This window comes from Catharus ustulatus, chromosome 3, assembly GCF_009819885.2.
Source record: "Catharus ustulatus isolate bCatUst1 chromosome 3, bCatUst1.pri.v2, whole genome shotgun sequence".
Classification (NCBI taxonomy): Eukaryota; Metazoa; Chordata; class Aves; order Passeriformes; family Turdidae; genus Catharus; species Catharus ustulatus.
This window is the reverse complement of record NC_046223.1, coordinates 83,241,221-83,254,438: the sequence shown is the minus strand read 5'-3', so window position 1 is coordinate 83,254,438 and position 13,218 is coordinate 83,241,221. Positions and strand designations below refer to the sequence as shown.

Genomic DNA, 13,218 nt, shown 5'->3' with positions numbered 1-13,218 from the left:
TTCTTTATGTATATAAAAAGTGCTTACTCCACGCTTCCTCTGCTTCCTCTATATTGTAAGCAAATTCAGGTCCTGCTCAGAGTGTTGTGTTTCACAGAGGAATAGGCACTAACAGTATTTAAGTAAATTAAAAACATGGATTTCAACAGAAAGTACACAGTGCTTTGCAAGAAATGCCTCCAGGGCACCCCGTGACCTCCTTCTTCTTCTAAGACAGGATTTTTGCTTCCGGAATTATGCAACAAATTACATTAGCAAAAGCTTAAAACCAAAACATGTTTCCTTATGCATGCAACACAGGGGTTGTTTTTCATTGACTCCTAAAATAAACTATACCAAGGAATATGCATAAGTAATTCTCAGACAAAATTAGAGACCTTTTTTTAACAGAAACAAATTTAGCTTTCTCCACAGCATTATTTTTTCACTGAAATCAGCCAAAGATTTAGACTATTAAAGTCATCTTAATTAAACATAAAATGAGATACTATAATATTCATCACTTTAAACAAATTCGTCAGACTAGCCAAAACCACTTACCTTGCAAACTATGAATATTTCAACATTTCTTTCTTTCTACGTTAGCTACTAAGAAACAAGCTTTAGAAATCTGGGGAGGTTAAATGAGCTCAAACTCCCCAAGTGACAATGGGTTGGTTTTTGAGGTATTTTTAAGGAATAATGCACCAGTTATGCATGGTTGCAGGGTTAATTTCATGGCAGTTTTGCAGCAGCTTCCCCTCTTGAACCCTTCTACCTTTCAGTCACTCTCAGTTTACACTACTAAAACTGGTATTAGGATCAGGTTTTTGGGTCTTTCCCTAATAGCTCCTACACAAATTTATCATCCTCATAAAAGCCATGAGCTTACTTGTGAGTATGGTCCAACCCTTAGGTTTCCTGTCGCTGGGAGATCCTGCCCGTTCCAGCTCTTGAAGCTGTCTGTAATGTGTGTCACACTGACAGTCCATTGAGAAAACCTTAGAATTCCTACTATCATGCTGCATGTCACAAAATCAAGAAAATTATACATAATGATAACCCAACACATAATTACACAGCAATTTTCTTGTTTCTCTGGAAGCATATAATTTCATTCTAGAGGGGAAAAAAAGAGGAAAATTTTCTAAAATGTAAATCAGTATCAATATGCCTGACAGCAATCATTTACTTTTCAATTAAAGGTATAAATTTGCTACCGAGGGGAGAAAGAGTAAGGTAAAAAAAAGAGTGACTGACATAGCAACTCAATCTATGCAGGTTGCATAGGGTAAACAGTAACAAAAAATATTAAATTTATTTTGACAATTTTTAAGCACCTATGAGATGGCCTCCCCTATCTTCCTTGACTTCATCCATGACTTTGATTTTTTTTTCTTTTTAAGACAAACAAACATGCAACACAATCCACAGAGAGCTTGCACAGTTGCAATTTCAGAACCACAAGTCACTTCACAGGCTTTGAGACTAGGACACCAACAATAAATAACACTTCTTAATGTATAAGTTGTGTAAGGTAGATTTTTCATGGCTGCAAGCCCTTCTAGAGAGCAGTGCTGGCGACTGGCATGATACTCTTCTCCCTAAATGGTATGGCAGAACATTCTAGTGTCAAGACAAATTCATCCTCTGCCTGTGAATAGAAACCATCAGCATCTTAACTTAAATATCTGCATTCCTACATCAGGTAAAACACTTGGAAGCATCAAAGCCTTTCCCCAGTCTCCTGCAATTTCATGCGTGGCCTTGCTACTTCTACCTGCCCATGGGGAAGTTTGTTCCCACCTATGCTAGTTTGTAGGTACATGGTTGCTGTCATATTTGCCAGCAGCTTCCTATACAACATTTTGGCTACCATATATTACAAACTGGCAATTCTACCCACATTCTATTGGCTTTTTCCTATACCAGATTTAGCTCTTTGGTGTTATGTTAAACCAAACAATAGAGATAATTTCTGTAAAATTATTCCCAGTCATGGGCGAGGCCTGGTCTGGGCACAAAGTACAGAAAAAGCATCTCCATGAATGATACGAACATCCAAACAAAGTTTAACTAACGGCCTACTACCAACAAACTTTATTATTGTATAACCAATATCATTAAACAGGCACACAAACCAACAGTGTTATTTCTGTTCTTTTCTACCCTTTCCCTGCTAGTCTTCCAGCCATAATGGGCCACAGACCACAGCAACCTCCATATATTTGCTGCAGCCAGGGGAGCACAAATGACACCTTACAAGTGGCTCTTCAGATTTGCAGGGAGGACAAACCACTTGCTACTGTGACTGAAATCCCAGGACAACGTCCTCCACTAAATGATGCTTGCAAAGCTTCTTCGAAACAGCTGTTCCACTAAAAATTCTCAACTATAAACTGGAAAAACTTAATGAAGGACCTAATTGAAGAGCATTAGCACTCTCTTTCAGACCTCCAGAGCCTGGAGCAAGGAGACCTTTGGCATGAAACTCTGCATCAACCCCTGCAGGCATGGGCAACAGTAGCCAGAAGCAAGTCATGAATTAAATACACAGCCCACATGAGCAGGCAAAGAAAGAAAGCATGACAAAGCAAAGATGGCACAATTTAACCTCTACTCATTGGTTAATAAGAAACATTGCTGTCACACACAGTTCTCTTCCTCCTCCCCTCCACAAAGCAAGCAGGGCTGGGGGAGAGAACCTTGTGCCTTCTACAGCTGCAACTTGTAATTTTTTCAGCATCAGCTCGATACAAGAAAGCAGTTCAGCAGAATTGGATGTACAAAGTGCAGAATGCATAGTTAAGAATTTCTGTACTCCAAGATACTCTCTGCAGTTTATTCTACTTAGACAGAAGTAAAATTTCACAGCGAATTCTACTCCTATTTATTATCAGCATCCATAAGTAAGATTAAAAAAACAACACTCAAGTACTCTGGCCAGCATCTCTATAAAACCTACTGTTGAAAGGCACATTTAACCCAATTTAAATACAGAGAGTCTGCTTACAAGGTGCTCTGTGCCAGGATAATGTTTCTATTCAAATAGCATTTATAACCTGTGTCATAGGATTCCTCAATCAAAAGTAAAAAGGTCAATTTTCTATTCAACTCCTGAAGCTCACAAGAAAATTACACAACTGAAAAGCATTTTTAATGTCTGAAGGAGCTTTGCAGTAAAACAGTTCTAGGTTTCAGCTTCCTGTGACAACTTATACCACTATTCAATTGCTATTACTGCTATTTAGCTTACTGCATAACTTTTCTCCTTCCATTTATTTGCTTTTAATTCAAGTCACAGAACTTTGTTCCCAACTTGCTGCCTCAGCACTCTGTTTCATAACTGCAAGCAAAGAACTGGAGGCCAGCAGGAAGAAAAGAGCGTAACACCAACCACAGCAACTTACCTACTAGGTCAGAAGCAAAGTATTGGAGGCAATGAACTTTATGCTTTTTCAAATACCTTTTCCTTATTAACAGTATGAAGGATAACCTGCCTCAAAATAAGAAAGATGGGGAAAAAAGCACAGAATTGATTTTTAATACTCCTCCACACATACTATATGTAAAAGCAGTCATACAAAAGATATCCTTCATGACTACTCCTCCCTCACACCTCAACAAGTGTTTACAGGAAGGAAGACTACACTACCAGTGTAACAACATCCTCATCCAGCCCTGTGGTACCCACCAGTGAGACACTGTCGAGCTCACACCGTTTCCCAAATCCCAAGCAAACAAGATGACTGCAGTTCTGCAGTCTGCAACTTATGATCCTAATTGTTAAAGAGCAAACAGTTCTTGTATGAACCAACCTCACACTTGAAGAGCCTCCAGGTTTAGGTTGCCATTCCACAGAACAGCAACTAGCATTGAAGATCCCAGTAAGAGATGAAAAATGTAATGCTTATTAAGCACATGGGCAAAATTGATAGAAGTTCACTCTAAAGTGCTTCAAAGACCAGATCCACTTCTTGTGCTAGCTCAACCACTACACCACTTTGACTCTTGTCAAAGACCTGAAAAATCATGTACAGTAATTTCATGACCATAAGGTACACCCTTTTGACTAAAATTTTCCCCTGAACCCGGAAGTGCGCCTTATAGTCCAGTGCGCCTGATATGATGTACAAAGTTGCAACATTTGCCACCCTGGAAGTGTGAGCCGTAAGCCATGGGGGAAGCCGGCAGTGCCATGGTAGCCGGGTGGGGGCGGGCCCGGGGGCCCGCGGCACCACCCCTGTTGGGTCCGGGTGGGCCCGGGGGCCAATGGCTGCCAGGTTGAGGCAGGGCCTCAGCCAGCAACTGTGTGGGGGGAGCTGGGGGCGGAGCCTCGCTGCAAAAAAAAAAAGTGCGCCTTATAGTCCAGTGCGCCTCCCGGGGGGTGCGCCTTATAGTCCGGTGCGCCTTACGGTCGTGAAATTACTGTAGTCATCACTCTCAAGATCAGAACTGCTCTGCTATGTGATCTGTCAGGGATAAGAACCAGGAACTATTACTGTTAAAAGCTTCAAAGTTTCAAAGGGCAAAAAGTTAAAGGAAGTAGAAGACAGTAAGAGTGATTAGCAACTACACTAATTAGAATTTCTCAAGTTATACCTTTACTTTCCCATGGAGCTGACAATCTTCTCATCTAAAAAACACTCTCATATCTACTGCCACTTAAATAATCTCTTGTAATGGCAAAGTAATTTCCAGAAAATCTATCTTGCAAATTAATTATGAATTACAGATGATTCTAATATGCAATTTAAAGAAGTGTTTTCCTCCTCCATCCCCATTGTCATCAGCTTTCTTCCAAAACAGCTATCTACAGGTAAAGCAAAGGCAACGTTCATTGAGCACTGGCCACTCCAGAGGACCCACCCAAAGAACACACAAGTTTAAGATGTGAAAATACAAACAATATCAATAGGAAGAAAAACAGTCTTCTATTGCTTGGTATTTGATAAAGGAATGGATTTATTTAAAGGAAGTTCTTCAATTCTTCTCTATTTTACCCAACAGACAGAGAAAATCTCCCTGGAACACTTCTGATTTTTTACTGAGATTTGGGTTTTCTGAGACCTCTTGCAGGTTTGCCCACTAATGTCAAAGTTATAGAACCTTTTTTATATGCCACCAAATCCAATGACAGGTTTATACTTTCTCAAAATCAAATTTGCTTTTAGAGAAGCAACTAGTTGTGTACAGATAGATCAAATCCTATCTGTATTTGACAAGTGTTCTCATCCAACTGTCTGAAACATAGAGCAAAATGAGAAGTCTGTGAGTCTAAGAAGTTTACAATTGATTTCTAGTAAAACAGTATACCTAGGCACGTGTAAACTGATAGGCATGACACATGCTCATATCTTAATGACCCTCTAATCACAAGCTCATTCCCTCAGTCTGGAATTGATTATTCACCCGAGGCACCTCCACTCTTCTGCCTCTCCTGAGGCCTTCAGTTGAGCCACTGTTAGAAATAAGACACTGGGATGAATGGACCTTTGCTCTGCTCCAGAACGGTCCTTCTAGAGTAAATCCCATAGTAAGTCAATGTACTGACAATCAACTCTTGCAACGACTAATGTGACTTAGTGAGAACCTGCTAAGGTTCAGGGGCACCACATCTGGGACATGTAAGGGTAAAAAAACACCAATGCAATTGCAGGTAGAACAGACACTTAGTGCTCGAAGATATTCAACAGCTCTATCAGACAGCCTGTTCTGAAATTCTATAGGGCTTCAGTGCAATTTGAATAAACAGAAAGACAAAAAAAGGGGGCCAACAGTTTACAGGCACATTATACTCAGCAATGATGACAGTAGTCACTCAGTAGAGGAGTTAAAACCAGGCATCTGGGGAGGAGAAAGAGCCCTCTGGCACTTCGATTTAATAGTCACTTATTTACTGCTCACAGAACTGCTCTGCAAGAATACAAAAGCAGCCTGGAACCAAAGCATTTCTCCAAGGCAAAGTTTCTCAATCAGGGAAGAGTTTGCACTTGGCACCTAAGACAGGCTATTGGGAAAGTTTTGTATTGAAATACGTGTTTCTCTGTCTTCACACAGAGATTCTGAAAATAAGCAGCTTACAGCAAAATGCGATTTGCTTAAATATTAAAAGGTAAAACATTAAAGATGAAACTGTAGTTAAACTGTTTGCATGCTTTAAAATTGTAAACTTGTCCACTGAATAAAGTGTAAATGAGATTTACAGCAGGGAAAGAGCAAATTACTTCCACACTTCTGTAGCTCATCAGCTTAAAGAGCCTACAACTCCCAGCCAAATCCATTTCAGTGAAAAGAAGTGAAACTGTGTTTGTTTTCCTTGTAATTGCTATTTACAATGTATTTGGTTGCCTGAGGGAAAAAGACAGACAATTACCATAAAGGTTCTAAATACACTTTTAAACACTAACAGCCTCAAATTTCAGAACAATTAACTGAATTACAATTACTGTCCACAGACTTGGACACACATCCTCAAGTAATTAAATTCAGCCTGTTACAATCCACAGTTTGTCATGATTTTTGACTTATCACTGCTGCTGAGATGGCACAAACCACTCATGCTTTAGCGGGGGTGGGGAGGGAAGGGTGAGGGAGCAAATCACAAAACCACTAAACATTTTTAATTGAACTTTTCCCCACCAAAGGTTAGACACGTTTGTGAAATACTAACATAGTCAAACAAAGGATTTTAAAATGACATTGCTTAGGGAGTCAATTTTGCCATCCAAGTACATGTAGAGGCCAAGCAGAACAGAAAAATTTGGGTGCTTACCCCATTCACACATGCATTCACACAGCCTTTTCTCTCAAAAGCCGGGAAGGTTAAGTATAAAAAGTAATGGACAGGTGTGCAGAAATACAGTTTTATTGTTGAATGAGTGGGGTAATTAAATGGAACACCTAAATGGAGATACAGTTTTGAGGTTGGGTTTTCTGTTTTGGTTGGGCTTTTTCTTCTTTTTAAATCTAGCACTTATTTATTCTTACATGTGTTTTTAAAGATGTTCAAGTATAAATGGTTCCACGTAAAATTTTAAACTTGTCTGAGAAAAGGAATGTGTTATTTGAGGACACAGGCCCCAAGCTTCCACATATTGAAGCACAATTCAGTTTTACCTGCTTGCCAGGGTATCTGTCTTAAGAGACCTTGAAAATGTCATTTGCCTTCTTTTTCTACAAGTCACTGCTAGATACCACTATTTAGTACTTACAGTCTACTTTTGCCACATATGCACAAATAGGCCTCTTAAAACTGGCACCATATCCAAAAGAAAGTGCTGATCCTGAGAAATTGCAACTCCTTGACAGGGTCAAGATAGCAGAAAGTTCTGGCACCTTGCAGGACTGCAAGAAATCCCTGTACTTTAGAATCATTAAAGGAGATATCTATTTTAAATTGAATTTTTAAACAACCTGATGCTTGTTTAACAGCCTTGACAACAGAAAGTGAACTGGGAGTAGCAGCTTCCACGCCTGCAGGCAAGCCACAAGCTATCAAACTGGAAACTGTGTGGGCAGTCCTCAACATATTTGAATTTAGTGCACCTATACAACCAAATATGTACACATTAGGGTGTGGGCATACATACACATATTAGGCTGTAGTACATCTACACCTACAAAACATCACTGTCTCAATCAGAAAACAGGATTACCTATCCCTTTACCAGAGCAGGACCAGACTTTTCTCACAGGCACAAAGACCAGATTTTTCAGCTGAGCATTTCTAACATCAAATTCTGTTCACCGGGAGGATGTGGCTGGTAATAAACAGCTATCTTTCCCTGCTTCTCTGCATTTCAGTACACATGTGCTATACCACAGGGAGAGTTACTGAGAGAGTAAGAAAGAATAAGGCCCAACCCAGGAAGAGCATGGTGCTAATCCACCAAGATTGTCAGTTTGATGCTCACACAGGCCATTCACTTAAGAGCTGGACTTGATAATCCTTGTGGGTCTCTTCCAACTCAGCATATTCTGTAACTCTTGTCTCCTGTAATTTAAAATCAAGCAAAATCCTTCCTCTTTAGCACCTCATCTGTGACGAGCCATACCTTGCACTGTTCAGAGGCAGAATGCATGGTGTGGGAAGAGAAAGCCATTGCAATGAGCCTGCCTCTGACTGCCCTTTAGCCAATGCATTTCAGAACAGGCTCTTTTTTATTTCTTTAAACAAGGTGAGTTTTCTGTTGGGTTGGCCTTCCTGGTTATGCTGAATCACACTTTTGCCATGAATATTACAGCTGCTTAAATGCAAAGCCAAGCAAAACAGCTTCTCCTTGGTTTCTTCTTGGGAGTTTCATATTTTGGTAAATTTTCCTTTAACCTGACCTCAGGAGACCTTCCCAGGCCTTAAGACAGCCTCTAAGGAAACTTTGTAGTCAAGCACCAAGACTAATAAAAGCACTATTCATCTAACTAATACATGGAGCTTTGAATGATGAGTCAACCTGTCCAGTAAAACTAGAGACAGTTTGTCAATTTATCCAACTCAGCAATAAGCAAAATGACTGCACATACATTCTAATGCAGATATACAAGTCAGAGCACCGTTCCAGTTAATGTGCAAGGTGAAATTCGGAGGTAAGAGTCTGACCAAGGCTTCATGTGCTAGGTGTGGTTTATTACCTACCTTTAACCATTTATCATTTCGGCAGCAAATTCAGAGCTTGTCATGTCAATTTAATTATTTTACTTTTTTTACATCTTTCTCAAGGCAGTTGTGCAAACACTTCTCTATTCAGCTTTGTTTCCCAGATTAGCTTTTAACATTTAGGAAGTTTTATCAAGCTGAATTACCATTCTTAAGCAAACTGGAAATGCGTCAAAAAGGTTTTGCTGTGCTATGGCATCTCTTAGAAAAGCTGGCTGCATTCGCTGATGCAGAGCGGGGAGGAAACTGCAGTTGCATTTCAGAGCTCCAAGAGGAATAGTGGTGATAAACACATTTTCCACCTAGCCAGGGGAGAAAACGCAGGACAGCACCAAGAGCCACTTTAGCCCGCAGGAAGCGAGGTGGGGCATCCGTGGAAAAGAATATTGGAGAAGAAGGAGGGTACCAGGAAAAGAGAAGCACGGCAGCAGGAACTCGCATCACAGCGGCGTAACTTTGAGCAGCAGCATCCTCCTCCCCGCGCTGCCGCTGCAGCTCGCCTGCCCTGGGGTACCGGGGATGGCCCCGCGGCCCGGGCCGGCGGGCAGGGCGCTGGCCGCCCCCGGCCGCCCGAAGGAAGAGGAAGCGGCGCCGGGCCCGCAGGAAGTGCGGCTGCCCCGGCCCGCCGCCCCCGGCCCGGCGGCCCTGGGCCGTGACAGGTGGCGGCGGCGAGAGGCGGCCCCGGCTCCGCAGGCAGCGCCGGGCAGGAGCGGCCGCCACCCGCGGGGAGCGCGGCGAGGGCTGGGGCAGCCGCCCTCCTCGCCCAGCGGCACACCTGCCCTGCCCGCCCCTACCTTGTTGAGGTGGGGGTCGCGGAGCACCTCGTAGCCCCTCTTCATGGTGAGCTGCAGGGGCCGGGCGGCGTCCCGCTTCTTCCCGTCTTCCTTGCCTGCTTGCATGGTGCGGCGCGGCGGGGCTGACTGCCGTCAGGTCGCTGCGGGAGCGAGGCAAAGTGGCGTTTGCTCCTCCTGCCGAGGTGACCGCCCGGCGGGGTGGGATGATCCTACCGGGAGAGAGGGAGGGGGCAGAGCCGCGGCAGGCGCCGCCGCCGCGGGAGCGGGGCACCGGGGCGCCGCTGAGTCACCGGCGGCTCCGCCGCGGCCGGGCGCTGCCCAGGTGCGAGGGACAGTGGGGGTGCGGACCCGCAGCCCTGCGCTGCCTCCTGCCGCAGCGGAGAAGCCGCCCGGAGGAGCGGGCCGGTCGGGGATCACCTGCTGCGGGGGACTCTGCCTCGTCACGCCGGGCTTGGCACGGGGGCCGGCGAGCGCCGCGCCCGGAGCCCATCGGCCGAGAGCCCGCGGCCCGGCTGAGCCCCCGGCACGGCCACACGCCGGAGCCGGGCCTCTGCGCTTGAGTCACGTTCAAGTTTCACTTTCCTTCTGCTATTTAAATGGTCATGAAATCCAATCTTTCCCGAAGGGGACGGACCGCATAGCTTCGTACAGTCAGCAGCACATGTTTGATGTAATTAGCTGCGGGGTGGCTTCAGCTGTGGTGGTCGGGGTTATGCCTGGTCAGGATGGAGAGCACTGGGGCAGAGCTGGTGTTTAGCTGGTTTGTACCACCAGCCCTGACGTTTGTTTGCAGTGTGTTCTGAAATTCTTTGCATACAACCCTTTGTGTGCTGTATGACTGGCTTTATGCCTCTAAATGCATATATGTAAGCAAAAATAATTTCCATATGGATGCTGTAGTCCTGCTGGAGAATTTACACTGCTTTAAATGTGTGACTAGAGGATTAATTTAGAAGGGTTTGGTTTCTGTTGTCAAGCAGTAACGAACAGATACAGATTTTGCAGCTCTTTTAAACTTGCCTCTTCACATTTAATCAGTAGGCCTTGTATCCATACTACTACTTAATCTTTTATTAAAAAAAAATAATAAAAAATACTTCCACAGAATCTGGTCTTTACCAAATATTCTATTAAGTAGCTCTGAAAAGTTTATTTGCAGTTAACTGACAAAGGAAAGTTGGAAGCATTCCAAGTCTCTATTTCTGGAAACTTGACTTGCAAGTCAGCAGAAAATTCAGTAAATAAATTTCTCCCTTGTTCCATCATCTCAGTATTATGGAAAGCAGTAAACTAAAATTAAAAGTTTCTTTAAAACTTTGAACCTGGAGTCTTTCTGATCAATTATCCAGCTTCCCTTGGATTTCTCTGGGTAGCTAAATACCTTCTTCCCCACCCAGGTCCTGAATATTACCTTTAGTAGGTATCAGGGATATGGGGTTTCATTTCAACTCTTTCTTAGTTATGAAATTGAAAAGCAACATAGAAACATCCTTTCTCCTTTCTTTGTGAATACACTGAAACCATTCTGATGGAATGCTAACCTAGTGCAATATTTTGTCTCAGAGTAATGTGTACTGATGTAATTTTTATCTTCATGTTGCAACACTCTTTATAAAACAAACTCTCTTTGATTTATGAGAAAAGTTACTGCAATCTTTGTGAGTACCTGCTCAGAGATCTGAACCCTGCTAAGCACTTGTCCTGACTCACTTTGCCCAAGTTATAAAAGGTATGTAATGAAACAGCTAATTAAAGTCAAATTCATTGGGATATATACATATGTTTAATGTAATCAGAATTCAGAAACCATTTACTACTGTGTTTTAAATGCGAATTTACTCCCCCCATCTTCCTAAAAATACAATTTATTTCCTTTTGTTATGTTCAAACACTAATAAAAACTAAATCAGCTATCTTTTGAGATGAGTTGTAGCAATGGCAACAGATCTTTTCAGCTCAAAAAGAAGACTAAAGAAACGAAAAAATGGTGTCATGTGTCACCTGTCACCTGTAGAAATCTCCTCCTTGAGACCTGGAACAATTTACCATTTAATGAGATTTATTTGTCCAAGTCTGCTGTTAGTGATTACTTTTCTTCTAGACTTTACACCTTCCTTCAAATTCAGTTGTGCATTTGTATTGCCTTTACAGAGTATCTTTGATGAAGAGCAATTTTAGAGTGGTTTTTCTAGGACCTCAAAATACCAAACCATAAAAGTAATTCAGAAGCCCAAAGGAGTACTGCTCAGCAGTTATATCTGCAATCAAAGGTAATTTTTCCAAAAGAGGACTGCATTGCATAATAATTGCATAATATAGTCCTATTTATAGGACTATAAATAAAGCCTTTGTAAGTGACCAAATTATTTGTAATGGCTATGTACACAATACAGATTTTTTTGTAAATGTTGGCCCACATTCAGATTATTAGTGGGCATTGTACGCTATTGGTAGAATTTTCTGACAGAAAATACAGTGGTTTTGCCCTTCTGGCAGGCACTTAATTATTTTTCTCAAATGGTTTCTATATGAAATACTTAAAACTCTTACTCATTATTTTTCATAAGTACTTATGGTTTCTTCCCACCTTCTGCATTTCTTGTCTCTCTCAAGTTTCCTCAGATGTACTAAGATGAAATGCTCCACTTCAAATGGTCCTAGGGAAAAAAAATAAAATACTAGAAGGAAGATTGGTGGTTTAACCTCAGCCAGAACTAAGTACTATGCAGCTGCTCACTCACTTCCTGAGAGGGGGAGGAGAACTCAAAAAAGGTAAAACATATGGGTTAAGACCAGTTTGATAAACAAAATAAAATACAATGTAGTAATAGGAATTTGTGAGGTAACAAAGTGATGCACAAGACAATGGATGACCACCTTCTGACTGAACTCCAGCCCATCCCTGAGCACAGCTGGCCCCTCTTGGTCAAATCCCCTGATTTAATTTAATGAGCATGATGTTGCATAGTATGGAATATCCCTTTATGTCAGCTGTACTGGCTGTGCTCTCTCCCAGCTTCTTTTGTGTCTCCTTGTTGGCAGAGTATGAGACAATGAGAAGTCCTTGACTGAGAGTGAACACTATTGAGCAGCAGCTGAGACATCAGTGTCATTGATGTGATTCTACTACTAAATCCAAAATGCAGCATTGTACCAGATATTAGGAAGAAAATTAACTCTATCTCAGCCAGAAACTTGACAACCTACTTTGGCAAGCCGGTTGTAAGGACAGATAAGTACAGGCAAAAATGTCTTTGTTGCATTTAATAAAGATTACTCACTGTGTTTAAATATTTAAGAATGGGAAATATCCTTGTGTTAGGCTATGAGTGATCAGAGGATTTGAACTCCCTCAAACTATTTTCTGAAGCATTGCTAGTTTTAGGAGCTGCATATCCTGCTGTGATACTGGGGAGGGGTTAGCTTTTGCGGCTACCAGTTTGGAAGAAGAAAAGGGAACTCTTATGTCCTGATGAAAACATCCAGTTAACTACTTTTAGGGTAGTACTTGTGTATGGTGTGTGACTCACCCCATTAAGATCTGTAGTTGAGCTATTGTCAACTGATGGTGGGTGCTCACTCAGGGGTCACGGTACTCCAGGCAAACCTCATCAGCCCTGAATCAATGGAAAGCTTTACTTCATAGTTTGAACCATGCCAATGCCCTCCATATTTGTCAGCACAATGTTTGCTTTTTTTGCAACACTGTTAACCTCTGCTGGGCTTGTGATCTGGTACAACCCTGGGTCTTTTGCTGTGGGGGTGGAAGCTGGGTGAGTTCATTGGAAG

The 13,218-nt window shown here is 42.3% G+C and overlaps 1 protein-coding gene and 1 long non-coding RNA gene across 2 annotated transcripts in view; one reads left to right on the top strand and one right to left on the bottom strand.

Moving 5' to 3' along the window:
• ME1 (malic enzyme 1) overlaps positions 1 to 9,657 on the bottom strand; it is a 158,691-nt gene extending 149,034 nt beyond the window's left edge. Inside the window, exon 1 of the mRNA XM_033054780.2 lies at positions 9,430 to 9,657. Within this exon, the coding sequence (XP_032910671.1) occupies positions 9,430 to 9,534 (105 nt within the window). The 5' untranslated portion in view covers positions 9,535 to 9,657. The remainder of the gene's footprint in view (positions 1 to 9,429) is intronic.
• A 1,820-nt stretch (positions 9,658 to 11,477) lies between these two features.
• LOC116994722 lies at positions 11,478 to 12,091 on the top strand. The gene is made up of 2 exons (XR_004417559.1): positions 11,478 to 11,699; positions 12,043 to 12,091. It is a non-coding gene; the product is annotated as an uncharacterized LOC116994722 (long non-coding RNA).
• Positions 12,092 to 13,218: the final 1,127 nt, after the last annotated feature.